This window comes from Arvicanthis niloticus, chromosome 1, assembly GCF_011762505.2.
Source record: "Arvicanthis niloticus isolate mArvNil1 chromosome 1, mArvNil1.pat.X, whole genome shotgun sequence".
Lineage (NCBI taxonomy): Eukaryota > Metazoa > Chordata > Mammalia > Rodentia > Muridae > Arvicanthis > Arvicanthis niloticus.
In genome coordinates, this window is record NC_047658.1 from 102494060 (window position 1) to 102510788 (window position 16729).

The window sequence follows — 16729 nt, forward strand, 5'->3', positions numbered from 1 at the left end:
AGCTCCACTTAAGAGTCCCTTCACCACAACCACATCCCCAGGCAATTTGTCTCTGGCTTGTAAAACCCCAGGGCCTTGTTAGTCTTATAGCTTTGTTTTGTGAACTCCCTGCCTTCCTTTCATGAGAATATGTTTGAATATTGGAGCAAATAGCCATACAGCAGGGCTAATAGTGTTATTATTTTGTCATTTGTTAATATTCTGTAATATTGGTATATGGTGAGGTTTCCTCTTGTAAACGAACAGTTGTTATTTTTCCAGGTGAATGTGGAGTGTTTTTGGATGTCATGGCTTCCAGGAGATAGAGCTGAAATGGACAGAATTGTCCTAGCCTCATGAGAAAGTTAGGACAGATACACCCCGGGGCAGGGATGGGATTATTTTTAATCCGTTCCCTCACCTTGTAGTTTAAATATTAAAGAAGAAGAAAACGCACACTGGTACCCATGTGACATCAAGGAGGAACCTCATAGACATCCCCACTGATAGAAGGAAAACACAGAAATGTCACGATGTCAACAGATGTAGGATTGCATTGACAGGAAATATCCAGTACCTGAAAAGCGTGGATAGGGAGAGTAGTGAGCAGCTTCTGGGGCTGAGGATGAAGATAGGAGGGGTCTTACTGGAGACAAAGAAATACTCTAAAGGCACTACCATAGCCAGACTGCCTAACCCTGGGAAGGTACTCACTATACGTTAAAAAAAAAAAAAAAGTGTATTTTACGTGTAAATTTCATCTCAATTAAATGAATAAATATTATGCAAAGCCAAAGTGAGGAAGTTAGAAAGGGAAAAAAACAAACAAGAGTGGGTTTTCTCGACTCTCACTGCCTGGGTTCAAATCTTGTCTCAGTCACTCGTTAACTGTGTAACCTGGATGCACTCACTCTATGACTCCTCTATGCGCCTCTGTGCCTCCATGCCCTGACTCATGAGGTACAGATGCAGTGAGCGTTACGGAGAGAAGCAGGCTGGACAGTCTTCGGAGCACAGCCGCATTCCTCAGCATCAGCTTCTGCTGTGGTCAACTGGGAGCAAGCTCCAGTCATCTAGCTAGTCTCCAATAGCCAGGAGTTCTAATGCTTCAATCCTTCAACTCCCTTGTTGTGATTTTTGTGGGTTTGGCTGCACACAGAGAGAGCCAGGCTCAGAGCAAATGGATGAGGTCAGGGACCCTCCCTAAAGAGTTGGCAGGGATTCCCTGAAGCATGTCTTAGTGAATGAACCGCAATGGCAAAGGCTGGCCTCTATCTTTGCACCTGCCTCATGCCCACCCATCCCTTCCTACACACTTACTCCATTCCTTACAGGGCAAGGCCTACCCACACTGGGGCAGACCATCTGCTTTACTCAACGTATAGATTCTGGTGTTAGCCTCATCCAAAAATCCCCTCCGATGGTAGTCTCAAAATGTTTTTGCAGCCATGACCCAATCAGGTTTACACATGAAATTGAGCAACATGTTTGGTATTGCCCTTTGCAAAGCTTATGGATGGCTTAAATTATCAATATCCATACCAAAAAGCTTCTTAGAAAAAGTCAGTGGAAGTTGGTGCCTTCCCAGTGGGTCAGAGGTTCAAGTTTTGCCCTATCAAGGGCTTTACAGGGTTTCCAGACCATAGACTAATTTCTTCTAGGCCGAGTGGTGTCCCTAAGGGGAGGGAAAAAGTTCAACTCTGCCATGAAATCAAACACCTGAGAGAACACGCTGGCTGTATTGTTCTTCCTCCTTGTCCTGATACCCATGACCACAAAAAAAAAAAAAAAAAAAAAAAACAGACACTGCTTGCATGCCTCTGTGTGTGTGGTTTTTCATATGTAAGTAAGTCATCATGCCCTGCAACACAGAACATTGAAGACTTGCCCCAAGGACAGTGACCTTCAAGAACATTCACTGAAGTTTCTCAACCCGCATCCCTAACTTCCCTCACCAAATACTAATCAACTGGCTATTTAGAGATACCTGGAAAGCTGTCTGCGCATCCTAGTAAACATCTTAAAGCCCCAGGGACAGAGCATCCATCTCCCCACAGTAGAGGTTTGATCTGTCAGAGTCCTATGACAGCCCCACAAGTGCTTTCTGAGTCTCCCTCAGGGTGGCACCACCATCCAAGCCTAGATTGTTCCAAGTTCATTTGAGAGCAAAATGTATTGGTTCATAACATAGCCGTGAGCAGGAAGTGTTGCTTTCAGGAAGAGAAGACTATCACATGACCTCAGCACCCAGAACAGAAGTAAATGTGAAACTTGCTCTGATTAGGTCTCTGGGCCTCACACACTAGCAACATCTCTGGTCTCACTATCAGGAGCTATGGAGGCCCCAAGTTACACAGCTGTTCCTTTGTCCTGTAACTTGGGAGGGCACCCCAAGTGCTCTTTAAAAGAACTGACCCCTGAAAAATCACGAAGCATCTCTTGAGAGTTAGCACATCGCCAGAATGTGCCAGAACAACAGGAAATGGTTTCCTTTCATCTCTGGCCAAAATTAATTCAATATTCATCACGACACATTTCCTTAGACAAGGAATTCATTATCAGTATGTAAAAAAAAAAAGTTGTGAGGAAGTGTTATTATCCATAATACATACAGGAAGAATCTTTAATTTTAACGTGTGAAAGAGCACATTAGAAAAATGGATGGTGCTCTGGTTTGCTTTGCTACTGCTGTGACAGACACCATGACCCAAGCACCAGCGAAGCAAGGGTTAACTTGGCTTACATATCTCTCTCATGGTCTACCATAAAGGGAAGTCAGGGCAGGAGCTCAAACAGGAACTAAAGCAGAACTCACTGAGGAATACTGCTTAGTGGCTCACTCACTGGCTCACGCTCAACTAGGTTTTTCATACAGCCCAAGACCTCTTACTTAGAGATGGTACCACCTCCAGTGGTGTGGAGCCTCCTACATCAGCCAATAATGAAATACCCCACCGACATGAGCATAGGTCCATCTGAGCAAAGCAATCGTCAGATAATTCGAAGGTGTGTCAAGTTGACAGCTGAAGCTATTAGGAGATATCAGACACAACCAGGCAAAAATCAAAGTATCTGATTAATTCCATCTTAATCATCAAGCAGAGGTTCTGAATTCTCTAGATATTAGAGAAAGTCAAGTTAAAATGTTATTGTGCTTTTGCCTGACTAAAAGCAGAAGGATCATTAGTGTACAGGAAAAAGTGTCTCCCTTGTAAACCCCAGGTGAGCGTAAAACCCGGATGCTTTGGGAGGCTATCTGGGTATTTCTACTGTTGTATGATAATGAGTGTAGGAGACATGAACGTCCACTTTTAGGAGATGCCATAAGAAGAAACCCTGGTGAGACAAAGTTAGGGGCTGGAGAGAGGGCTCAGTGTTTAAGAGCACTTGTTGCTCTTCCAGAGGACCCAAGTTAGGTTCCCAGCACCCACATGAACCTTGACAACTGACTGAAACTTCAGCTCTGGGTGATCAGATCCCCTCTTCTGGCCCACATGAGCACCTGCACACACGTGGTACAAATACACAAAGACATATACCCATTTCGCAGACACATAAATAGGAATATCGCTCTTTTTAAGTGTAGAAATAGGAGTACAGGGAACAGCAAAGTGAGGAAGAGCCTCAAATACCCATGCAATCTGAGCCAGTCCAAAGGACTGCAAAGGACAGCAAGCAGCCAGAACACAGAATGAAGAGGTGCACCTAGCGTGGCAACTCTCCAGGAGCAATGAGAGAGGTGTGTGTTTCATCTGGTCACTTCATACATAGCATTTGTGTTGAAATCTGTCATCAGGCAGATGATTCTTTATAATCAGTTTGTCTGTTTTCCTTCCCTAACAATTTGTAAAATAACAGTACTTCCTTCGGTCATGCGATCTTGGATGCCAGGAGAGATTAGTGTGTCTAATTTATTTACCAAACCTATGTGTTCATGAGTTTAGCATCATAGAAGAAAAGGTAGGGAAAGATACACTCACAACCTCATGCTAGGGAAACAAAACAGTCCGACACCTATGTGTGTTCACTCTGACTGGGCGACTTGGAATGTTTATCGTAGGCCTCTGGCCCAAGAAGATTTATGGACTAGATCCCAGAAAGTTCTCCAGAGCAGTCCTCCAGGGACTGTTGTCTCTTCCCAGAGCACAATTGCTCACTGAACTTCCTGTGTGTCCTTTTCCTTTTCCTCTTCCTCTTCCTCCTTTACCTCTGCTTCCTCACTGGGGACCCTCTAGACATGTAGAATGTCCCTCACTGGAGGGGCACTATCTGTTGCAGATTGGTGCAGAGTTCCATGGTCTGGAAAGAGCTTCCCCAGGCTGCCCACACTCTTCTGCCTGGGTCATTCTGACACAGCAGATGAGTCACTGGGGGAATCTGTGTCCAGAGTAAAACAGTGTCAGGCCCCACTGCACACACAAACTATTGACTTTCTAGTGTCAGGACCAGATTCTGTGTAAGCAAATGTGCATATACATTCATATACACACATGCATGTACGCCTATGCCTAAAGTCTATGTGAACACACATGTACGGGCTTATCGCATACAGTCAGGAAACCCAACAACACTTTAGGGAAAAGTCTGAACCATCTAGAGAGACCCATCTGCACCTCCCCACCCTGGCCCTTTTCCCACCCCTCACCCTCCAAGTCAGTGTGAACTGGAAACAGAATGTGACCATAGGATATCCTCTGGGAGACCTCATGCCTCCCTGGGTGGAACACCACTGGGACCAAGGGGAACTACCCAGTATGCACCAGGATTTATTTCCTGACCCACAATGTTTATCACAGTTCATGTTAAATCTAATTCCTGACCAGCATCCACAATTTCAAAAATGTTTACATAAAGTATGGGCTTCTTCCTTTGCGGTATCTGAGGCAAGAAGTAGTCTGGACCCATCTTCCCACAGGCTCTGACACTGAAGCCAGAGTATGTTCCCTGTGTCCAGCCCACCCAGCCTGGCTCTGGGTGTTCTGCTACCCTTGGGAAGCCTGAGAGGTTCCAGCTCTGACCTCTGCCTTCCTGGACAAAGCACATTAGAAGTGACAGAAACCAAATTGAGGGATAATGAGTCCCTCTGAGCCATCCTTCTGCCTGTGTTGACAATCCGTGTAGGGCTCATGTCATCCAGCCCATGCCTTGTGGGATTCCCCATGACTGTCACTGCAGCCTATACTCCAAGAACATAGACACAGAGGCTGGTCCCTTAAGTCTTTGACAGAGCCCGGGGGAAGGATTGGCAGGGTCGAAGCCCCTCTGTCTATGACAGAGTGGACCTTGTAGCCAAGCCAGTTTAGTGATTGCTTCTGCAGAGCAGAGGCTGAGGCAGAATCTGACCTCTGGGCAATGCAGAAGTGGGTAGTTTCACCATGGTGACAGGCCGAGAAAAGACAGTGAGCATTTCCTGAAAAGAAGGAGGAGACTGCCCACAGTTTCTAGTGGCCTTTGACCAAAAATGGATGGAGTTGAATCAGGGTCCCCTGAGCAGTGGGTCTCCCTGGGACTGGCTTAGCTCTGCCTTTCGGGGCCAGGCAGCTCTCAGCAGCCCAGGCTAAAATTTGACCCAGGTCCTAGTCTAGGGTATACCATTCCCTGGAGCCACAGACATGGAAGACTTGGGCCAGGCTGCTCCTAAATGGCCCCAGCTGGGCAGTGGGCAGGTTTGGAGTATCCCCTTGACAGAGGGACAGATATTCCTAGCCATTAAGTCTAATATATATATATATATATATATATATATATATATATATATATATATATATATATATATATATGACCTCTGACCTTGTACATGATGGGAATCAGCTCCTCTGTGCCAGGGCCACAGGTGGCAGACTGTGGGTCATAGCCTCTAGATTACATGCACCAGGATGGGCAAACCATGACATTTCAAGCTCCTTTCTGGAGTCCTGAGTTTCATTGAACCAGAATGGCACATGGGAGGAAGGATATGAATCCCACCATATACACTCAGCTAAGGAAAAATGCTTGGCACTTCTGAGACTCAGGAGAATGGAAATCTAGCTACTGACCTCCAGGGCCTCCCATGGGGGACCTGCTCACTCCTGGTAGCATGTGCTCACCGACTGCAGAACATAGCTCCTCTGGACTAGTTCACGACAGGAGCCAAGCTGGTCCATGAGAGTAGCAGGCTTTTGATGGAGCCCTTAGGGTGGGAACTTTGTGGAGATAAGAGAGCACCCTATTAGGTTAAGAGAATCCATCCGCTGATGGATGAGCAAGTTGGCTCCAGGAAGCTAGCAGTCTCTATGACAAGGAGTCCACCGCTCTGAAAAGCCAAGCCACAGTGTGCCTGTACCTCAATAACTGTACCAAACCTTGGGGCCAGGCTGTTCCCTTATACCTGATGCTCCTGCTTCATCTGGGCTGGGACACAACAACTGTACCCTGAAGGGGAGCCACCTCCTCATTGAAGAAAGAGGCTGGGCCAGAGGTGCTTAGAGAAATAACTGACTAGCAGGGTACTTTTGGGATATGAGGAAGTCACCCTACATTAGAATCCTTGAACAAGCCCCACCATTACACCCCTTTGTCCCCAGGAAAGAACTGATGAGAGATAATTTGCAAACTGTAGCGTGGGGTGTGTTGTAGAAGTTCTTACCCCTACCCAGGGTCCTGATGGGGTCTCTGCCCTCTACCACCCACCCACCCACAGGCCCTCCGGACCCTGGTGCATCCCAGCCGCTGCTCACCTGGCTGCTGCTGCCTTTGCTCCTCCTCCTGTTCCTCCTCGCAGCCTACTTCTTCAGGTAGGAGTGTCCCCAGGCCCTGACGTGCTCTAACCAGCTCCTATGAGGAAATGAGTGTGCTGGAGGCTGGGGGTGTGGGTCCAAACAGCTCAGACAGCGGCTGGCCAGGCCTGAGCTGCACACAGCTCAGCCATGAGCAGCAGAAAGAACTTTTCCCGGCTCACCTGGTGGGTATCACTACACTCAGGGCTTGGGGGTTCCCGCTGTGCTGAGACCTAACACGTCTTGTGCCTCTAAGGTTCAGGAAGCAGAGGAAGGCCGTGGTCAACAGCAACGACAAGAAGATGCCTAACGGGATCTTAGAGGAGCAAGGTATTGCGCACTGTGTCCTGGTACCGGGGACAGGCGCCGGGCTGCCACTCAAGCTTGTCTCTCTCTCCAGCTCCTCCTGGGCTCATGCTGCCACTTGCTTGCTAATAACACAGAATTTCTCTGTGTCGGAACTTAGCATGAGAGGTCGTTTTCTCTGCAAGGAGAGCGGATGTCTGAGACATTTCAGTTTGTGAGGGTTTTTTTTTTTAAAGAGACCACTCATATCCTGTCAGTTTAGCAGGGCTTTGCCAAGTAACATTTCTCATTGAAGCCTTTGAAATCATCCTGTGATAAGGCTCTAACTCATGATGAGAAGTGTTCAGTCATCACTGTACTACCTCAGGATCAAGCTGGAAAGGGCACTGCTCTGCCAAAGCTGTTCTCTTGAGAAGGAGCGTCAGTTAGGGGACATGCCTAACTGAGATTCCAGCTGTGTTCTAACTTGTAAATGCTGCTTATAAAAGCTTGTTTTTCTTTCTCTGTGCTTCAGTGGTAAGACAAAGCAAAGGTTTTAAACGTGTAGGTTCTAGCTGAGTGGGGGGGGGGGGTAACACGGGCTTGTACTCTCAGTATTTGAAGGCACTTGTTGAGGCAGAAGCAACACAAGTTCAAGGCCAGAGTGAACTAAGAAAAAAGATCCTGCTTCAAATGACCAAGGGACCTGGGGGATACAGCTCAGTGGCACAACACTTGCCCAGTGTATGCAAGGTCCCTGGTTTTTAGTGACAATTAACAACACAAAACACTGGCTTACAACAGTGGTTTCAGCTTTCTGTTATTGCCTGCCTTGAGGTAACATGCATGTCGTCCGAACTCGAGCCACACTTTAGAACTCCCCCAAGATAGTAAAGGAACTAACATAGCCCCTCAATGGGAAGAATCTGAGCAAGAGGGCACTCGGCTGAGCTGTAGCGTTGCAGGGCTTGGGGAACCTGCACGTGCGCATAGACCATCCATCCATCCATCCATCCATCCATCGTACGGCTCCGCTGTGTCTTTATCCTGCATCCTGCCCTTCTCACTCCCTGCACATCCCAGAAGTCAGTGCAGAGGGAAGAGTGTGGTTGGGGGCAGGGGTGTGGGCTGGGCAAGAAGCCCACAGGCTTCCGCCAGCTCAGCTGGCTGCAGTTGAAGGGTGTCTCGGAGCAAAGTCTCAGTGAGCTCTGCAGATGGGACAGGGCCTTTTGCAAAGGTGACACTGACTTATTCTACTGACCTTATCGAGCCAGCTCCCTCTCTGTGAAGAAAAACGCCAATCCCTGGCACTGCTTGCACTGCATTCTGAGCTTGCATGGGGTGAAGTGGGGGTGGTGGTGCAGGGGAGTGGCTAGTCAAAGTCCTTCACCCTACAGCCCATCTTCTCCTTTGTAGTATCCCCTTCTCCCCTGCCTCAAAGATGGTTTGTTTCTCTGCATTGTAATGAATGAGATTTAAGGAAGCTGGTTGCCAAGAAGGGGAGTCTGCAAGACAGAGATCCTGGCAGACCCCCATCTGTTCTGGAGTTTATACCCAGAGCCCTGTGATTACTCTTCTCTGGACCTGGTTGCAGCATGAAGCTGCCATGGCCCTTGTGTGGAACAAACATAGGCTAGAGGGAAGGCTAAGTGGTGGGTAAGCTCGCAAGTAAGAGTATGGTGTTTATGATGGACAGGAATGCTGCCATCACTTGCAGAAGCTAGGGTGTGTTGCAGAAACTAGAAGCAGATGTTTGATTCAGTTGCTTGGGGCTGGGTTAGCCCCAGGGTGAGCGATTCAAGAAGACTGGTCCCCTCCCACTGTACAGATCCATCAGGAATGCTGTCAGACCATCTGAGGGATGAGTCAGCCATGGGCAATGGAACTAAGTGACTTCTCTGTTGCTCCTGGCCCTACAGAGCAGCAGAGAGTGATGCTGCTGAGCAGATCTCCATCAGGTCCCAAGAAGTACTTCCCCATCCCCGTGGAACACCTGGAGGAGGAGATCCGGGTGAGATCTGCGGATGACTGCAAGCGGTTCCGCGAGGAGTTCAATGTGAGTGTCCCAGGTCTCAGCCATCTCGAGGAACAGCAGGACAGTGAGATCCAGTAGTTCCAGGGACTCAGGGACTTTGTGCCACTTGTGATGCTGCTCAGAAGTGGGGTCTGGACAGCCTGATCCCTAGTGCAGTACCCCTCACTGGTGCTTCTTGTTCCTTATGAGGTGAGATGGTTGAGCCTGATGCTCCCCGGGGGTTGCTGCCAACTCCACTGTTGGGTACTGACAGCAGCTGTGATAAACATCATTCTGCCATGTGGTGCATAGTGCAGGTGGCAGTTTTATGCTGGAGGCTACAGAGAGCCTCCCACAAAGCTAAACCTCTTGTCATGGTCCCCAAGAGGTCCAGTTTGTAATCATGTCAACACTGGTCCTTCTAAGTGACCACCACGGCACGGTTCAGTGGCTGTGGAGACTGTCTGCAGAGGATACTGGCTCATGTTCAGTGTGTATGAGTCTCTGCTATATGGGATGAATCACTCCACACCCTCTGAGGAGCAGAAGCTCACTGAGACATGCCTCTGCCCACTGACAGTCTCCACAGTCATTCTCAGAACTCTCAACTCAAGATAAGGTTCAGATTGGTCACCCAACCCTTAGAGTTTTTTCATTTCCTTTTTCTATTTTAATTTTTTATTTTATATGTATGAATGCTTTGTATATGCATGTCCACCACATGCGTGCAGTACCAGAAGAGGCCAGCAGATCCCCTAGAACGGCAGTTACAGGTGGTTGTAAGCAACCAAGTAGGCTCTGAAAACTGAACCCAGGTCCTCTCCAAGAACAGAAAGAGCTCTTAATCTCTCAGACATCTTTCCAGCCCCCAAGTTGTTGATTGTTTAATGTCTGTCAGATGGGTAGGCATGAAGTGCTATTTTGGACACAGAGCTCCATACTGTTGGTGTTCTGGGGGGCGGGGGGGATTGTTCAAGTCTTCACCCTGCGTGCAGGGCTGGGAGCTGAATGTTGGGTCTTAGCAAGAATGAGTGTCCCTGGATGGCTGCCTTGGTCTGACTCTCTCATAACAGCTATTGTACTTCAAGTCACTTCCAATGCCACCAAACGGTGCCTGGGGATGGAGGCTCTACGGCAGCACAGATGTGAGCCTCCCAGATGAGGAACTTTTTAAATAGTACCATATGGTTGTTTCTAGAGAGGGAGCTGACAGTGCCGACTGACTCTTCACGCAGAGATGCCTGCGAGGGCATGGGAAGGCGATGGTGGGTGATGGTGGGCTTCACTACGCTTCGCTTCACACACGTTTCAGCATTGCACCTTCCTCTTTAGCTTGCTTCCCTTTTTATTGCTGCCAAATGTGTTTTCCTCTTTTTAAAAAAAAAAAAAAAAATTAGGTCATACTGAAAGACAGCACCAAAGCACTGATGTTTTGCAAATTTACAACTTAACCCCAGAAGTTAATTCTCCATTTTTAAAATAGCTGTCGCTCACATTGCTGGTAAGAGCTTGTCCCTCCCTGCATCTCCCACTTCCCCTTCCAGTTCTGCTGTCATATGTGGGGTGCCAGTGACCAGACTGCTAATGGAGGATCTTGAAGTAGACCAGGAGTGGGGACCTGACTTAGGTACAGAATTCAAGAGGACAAGAAAAGCACAGCAGGCAACACAGCCCCCCCTCTTCCCCCCCCCTTCAATGGCTTATTTAAAATTTCAAAACAAAGGCAAGCAATGGTGAAGGGAAGACTTGGTCACTCTCAGGAGAGAACCATGTCTGTGCTGCCCCGGGTTCCACCATGGGTTCTTATCGAGCAGTTATGGATTCTAACATTATTGAACAGTGTGAAGTTTTCACCATTATGAATTTTAAGCACTCAGTTAGCTTCTTAGAAAGGGTGTGGCTGCTGGTGAGATGGCTCAGCAGATAAAGGCACTAGCCGCCAAGCCTGACAACCTGAGTTCAATCCCTGAAACCCCCCTAACAGAAGGACAGAGCTGGTTCTTGAACATTGGCCTCAGACCACCACATTCAAGGCGTGGTATGTATGTGTGCACGCAGGCTTGTGCACACGAGCAAATAAATGCTATCTAAAAATTTTAAGAAGAAAGCATATGATAGAAAAGATGGTGCCTAGAAGCTCATTTTGCTTGTTTGTTTGTTTGTTTGTTTTCCTTTTTTCTTTTTTTCTGGAGCCCCTGTAAATTTTAAAGTGGAAGCACATGGTTCCTTCTCCTGTCCCTCCCAGCCTGTCTCTATGTGGCCCTCAGTTATACAGAGCCCTGCTGCCTGTAGAGATACAGTGTAGGGTTAGAGTGCATGTAGCCTGGCTGCTCTCTCCAGTGAGGCGCTGGGCCCATCCTACAACACCCCTGTCCAAATCAGCCAGACGAGTTCTCAGAGAACTCATCTACGTTTCCTACCCCTCCTTTTCTCTGGTCTGACACCCTCTCCCTAAGGTCATGGAAGGGATCTGGATAAGTCTCAACGTGTATTTGGACATTCCTGTACTGTCAAGCCCAGGTTTAGGTGGCCATGAACTTGAGAATAAGAAGGGGTTTGGCATTAAGATCATCAGGAAAGTGGGATGGATGCTGGAACTGGTTTGTTTGTGTGCTATCCTGGCCGGGAAGACTTGAGCCATTCCCTTAACCTCTGCCTGTTTCTTCATCTGTGAAGTAGGGATTTTTCCCTGCCCTGTGGAGCTTTGATAACACTTAAACCAATAAGTAACAGGTAACATACAGATAAAATGCTATCTGCCAGCTCCTCCTGGAAAGGCAGATCTCTATCCTGTTTCCAGTTCCTGACTCCAGTCCCAGAAAAGGAGGTCCCTGTGCAGTGAAAACCTCTCTCTGGTGAGCGTCTTCCCCGGCTCTGTACCAGCAAGCTGTGTCAAGTCACCAGCCTGGGACCTTCCCTATGATATAGTAGAAATACGCACAGAAGGAGTTGTTTGTTTACAGAGAGAGTTGTTTGTTTACACAAGTCCCAGCACACAAACCAGAGCCATCCTCCATCCTCTGGGTCTTGATGAAATAAACCAGACCTCCTAGAGAGTACTCAAAGAGTCACTGCAGGCTAACCATCCCCAAGTACTCTTACTACCCTGGGGCTACCAAGCAGCTGGAAGAACCTGAGGTACTTGGTAGCCTGACAGCAGGAAAACATGCTGGGCCCAATCTGTGCAGGGAACTTTTCAGCTTGCTTGCTTGTATCTAGGGTTATGTATGGGGGGGGGGGGGCACAGAAAACTCGGCCCACCTCCCCTAGTCCTCTCCTCCAGGAGCCTGGGGAGGCAGGGTGAACCACCTCATCTCTATGGCCCACATCTCAGAGGCACACAGCTGTGGAAGGAGCAGCCAGAGCCTGATTCCTCTTTGCACTCAGGCTCCACTGGCCATCACATTGCCACTACCTTGCCTTCCTTTGTTTAATCCAGTTTGTTGCTTTTAATAAACCTTATTTTTAGAGCAGTTCCAAGTATGCAGAAAAAAATCTCATACACGCTGGAGTGCTCCCGAGTACTCCATCTCTCCCATGGAGCATGTTCCTCTGTCGTGGGCCCTCTACAGGGAAGTGGTTCACTTATTACAATTAATAATTGCTGTTGGCAGTGTTATCACTGAGCCCCTAGGATCTGCTCATTCGGTGAGGTTTGCCAGATGCATGGTTTCATATGCCACTGTGACAATTAACATGCCTGATTCTTTTGCGTTCTGGGTTAAAGCTTTCTAAGAAGGTCCTGGGATGTCATCACAAATTCAGTGTTCACTTAGGGCCAAGCGGTAGTGCCAGGCCAGCTCTGGTGGTAAGTCTAAGCTCAGGGAACCCAGGTGTTCATAGCTAGGGACAAGATTGAGAACTCCTCACTGGCATTTCTAGAATAACCTCTGATTGGTCCCTCCACACTGGCCCAGGCAGAGCCTCTGTCTGTGGCTATGAGATGTGATAGACCCAGAGCAGAGAAGAAAGATGCTCTACAGCATCCTGATGTAAGCCCTTGTGGGAACTGAGTCGGCCACTGAAGAAGCTCCTGTCTGCTAGAGAGAGGTCAGCACCTGGACATAAAATGAGAACAATCTCAGGACATCATGGATGTCATCTGAGGCTGCTCTATGAAGCCAGACCCCAACTCCCAGGGCCCTAAAATGGGACACAGAGAGCAAGAAGACCCTCATGTTTCCCCGTGCTTGAGCAAGGGGGTCCTTTCAGGCTATATTACCAAGGTCTGTCTTTTCAGTCAAGTGATGCTGAGAACATTTCTAACACTGTTCATTTGGTCTGGTCCCATGTCATCTGATCATAGGCTAGTTGTAAGGGAAGCCACGTATTTTCTCTGTGCTTGACACATCACAAACATGTCTTCCTTGGAGCCCAGTGGTCCTAGGTCCAACCAGAAGCAGGTTCAATGCTGAGGGACATGATTTAAAGTTCAAGGTGCTCTTCACCCTGGCTCGTTTGAGCACAAAGAGGAGTCCAGAAGCAATCAAACAGCAAACAGCTGGAGGGAACCAAAAATCAGGGCAGGTGGCTTCCATGGTAAAAGGAAGTAGAAACCCACGTGTCCACTTTACTCCCAGATGTGACAATTCTCAGTTTTAGCATCGCGACAAACATAAACATCTCTTTCACACTGATACTCGTAGGCTGGGCCAAGACCTGTGTAGACTGGGGCACTATAGGCTGTGTTGTGGATGAGTTCCTGACATCACAAAGTTTAGGATCTAGACAGAAGATCCTGAAGAAAGCCTCTCCCTGTGTATCATTCATTGTCTCCCAAGTGTGGGACCTGAAGAGGGACATGGGTGATGAAAAGATGGTAGTTTTAATTCCTGGGCTTGATAGGGAAGCTGACGGAAACCTGGGTTTAGATTCATTAGTGTTCAATCAACTCTCTCTTTCTTTCCAGTCATTGCCATCTGGACACGTACAAGGAACCTTTGAACTAGCAAATAAAGAAGAAAACAGAGAAAAAAACAGATACCCCAACATTCTGCCCAGTAAGATTTATTGTTGTTTATTGTTTGTTTTTGCATGATCTGTGACATGCTGGTTACACTTGGCACTGCTTTACAACTTGCTGGTGATTATGTTGTGACTACTCAGTGCCTGTCCCAGGGAATCTAGAGCCACCCTGCCTGAGTGCCCGTTTCTCTACACAGGGTGTGGACATCTTTGCTGCTGCTGGCCACTCCGGTTGCTAAGCACACAGGAAGCAAGCTGGACAGGAACGCTTCTCGCAGACTTAGGCACCAGCAGGCAAGGCCTCTCCTGCCAGATTCAGTCCTGAGTACCAGTCCAGGCCTGCTGGTGGCCCTGAGCAGTACCTTACTTCATAGTTAGTGTTTGACTTAACCAGGAACAAATCCTCAATGAGATTTATGGTCCAGAACCAAAGACCAAGATGGTAGAATGAGAAGCCCACACGGGTTTGGCACCCTTGAGGTGCTAAACAAACCCACTTCTAACTTCAACAGGAAACAGCGACTATGAGCTGGGGAGTGTGGTTGCCAAGGAAGTGTCAGAGTTAGGGTGAAGGCTGCTGTGGTCTGGGCATCTCGTGACCTGCTATTGCTGAGTCTAGGCCTGAGGTGCCTGTCTCACCGCCAGGACAAACCCTGCATGTTCCCAGCAGACTTTTCAAAAACTGGAGCAGGAGGGTTGCGACACCCTGCCAAGCCCACAGCCCTCCCATCCTCCCAACCACAGCGTCACCCTTCAAGCCCACAGAAGAGCAGCCTCAGACAGCTCCGCTAAGCTCAGGCTTGAATCCTGAACAGAGCCCTCCTACTGGTCCCAGAGACCTTTGCTCTTAAGGAATGCCTGGTGGGGTCAGGGAGCAGGCCTCAGTCAACTTTAGTGTGCTGTGTGTACATGGAGCTGTGACCTGTCCAGTATATGATCCTAGATTTCTAGCACTTTCTGGAAGCAGCTCTTCCCTGCTGTTCATGTATAAGGTTTATAAACAACATTTTTGTAAAGGCCACCATGGTTCTAGGACCCAACTAAACCTAGAGTAATTAACTAATGGGTTGTTTGTCAGGGCCAAGGGAGGAGGGCCAGGCTGTGAGAGTGGCTTGTCCCAAGTTTAGTCTCTGGACACAGTAGCTTTACTGCTGGGTGGTTCTGAAGATCCGAGGAAGCTACTGCTGTGTCTCGGTAGCTCAAAGAGCAAGATGTCTGGGCTCTTCAGGGGAGTTTATGTCAACTGATAATTGTGATTCTCAAAGATCCATGTTGCCTTCTAATTCAATACTTCACCTTCCTTGTTGAGTTTAATTTATGCCTTGGTTTGGTCCTCATGTGTTTAGGGCCACCTTAGGGCCAAAGACATTCAGGGCATCCTGCCTAACTTTCTTTATTATTAAACCTACTACCCCCTAAAGCTAATACCTAATGTCTTAACCAAGAATATTTCGGAGCCTGTAATCCTAGTAGCCTCCAGGCTGAGGCAGGAGTCTCTCTAGATAGAGGCCAGCCCGGACTATGTGGCAAGCAAGGCCCTGTGTCAATGGGGGAGGGAAAATGACAGGAGCGAGAAAGGGGAAGAAAAGAAAGGAGAGAAAGAGGAAGACAGACACAGACAGGGAGGAAAGTGCTAGTTTCTGGTGAGAGCTCAGGAGCAGAATTTATGGCTAGGTTCTTGCAACAGGTACAGCGGGGGAGCTCAGTTCACCAAGGAATCACTCTAGCAGAGGCTGGGAACCTTCCAAAATCTTCCTGCCGTACACAAGACTGGATTGGATTACAGAAGAAAATCAGCCTGCTTTCTCTCCGCCTGAAAGTGTGGCAACACTCTTAAACAGTCCTGCTCAATGTCCCCCCTAAGCTCCCCTATTCCTGACTCAGGGTGAGGGCCAACCTCATCCCTCCCTACTCAGGAATAACACAGCTCTGTGATACTGTGGTACACAGAGAGCTCTCAGGACTGTGGGTACATGCTGTGTTTCACTGGGGTAGTGGGCTGTTTGTTGTTTGTTTGAGTTTTCTATAGCATGGAAGCACCATGCCTGTCCAGGACCAATAGCAGCATCCAGTTAAGGAGAGACACGCCTGGCTACATTGAAGTTGTTGGTCCTGCTGGGGCAATACAATGGGCTGACTGTCATGGAGCCAGATTAGGATCAGCACGGTGGGATGGGAGGACCCAGTGCCCATAGCTCCAGGTATCCCCTGACCCTCCTAGTACACCCCAAGACAAGGCAGACTTGCAATAGGTCCAAAGATGCCCCTAGGCTGAAGTGTAATGTTGGCTTAGCCTGGGATTCCCAAAGATTCGGGCACTTTGTGTCCAAAAGGCTGAGCACTTGCATGCCTGTGGGACTCTCTGTGGCAGCAGCCCGATGGCCCTCTGTCCCCCAAGGAGGATGCCACTGCTAGTAATTTTAGAAAGTAGTGTTCGGACAGCAAAGTGTGACTTTTTAGAATGTAGACCCAGGAATCTGTCAGGAGATGCGAAGGTCCAAGACCATGCAGGTGCCATTTTGCCCTGTGTTTCCATAGCTGTCCCATGGTGTAAGTCATTCTAAAATCTCTTCAGCCAGCGTGACATGTGCTGTGACACAGCTGTTTCCATCCTTGAACCCCTGAATGGGACTGTGTTGATATGTGGCAGCAGATTTGGGGTTTGTCATCCTGGCCAGCATGCGTGGGCTAGTGAGTGTCCTCAGAGATGCACCATCCCCCCACCTCT

General features: G+C 48.3%; 1 protein-coding gene across 5 annotated transcripts in view; it reads left to right on the forward strand.

Moving 5' to 3' along the window:
- The window catches only part of Ptpre (protein tyrosine phosphatase receptor type E), a 148739-nt gene that overhangs the window by 107367 nt on the left and 24643 nt on the right, over positions 1-16729 (forward strand). For 4 of the 5 annotated variants that reach the window (XM_034508050.2, XM_076912289.1, XM_076912288.1 and 1 more), the window contains 4 exons: positions 6662-6755; positions 6994-7067; positions 8942-9078; positions 13946-14036. In XM_034508050.2, the coding sequence (XP_034363941.1) occupies positions 6662-6755; positions 6994-7067; positions 8942-9078; positions 13946-14036 (396 nt within the window). Of the gene's footprint in view, positions 1-6661; positions 6756-6786; positions 6923-6993; positions 7068-8941; positions 9079-13945; positions 14037-16729 lie in introns of those variants that run through there. The other variant, XM_034508058.2, reaches the window with a different exon arrangement.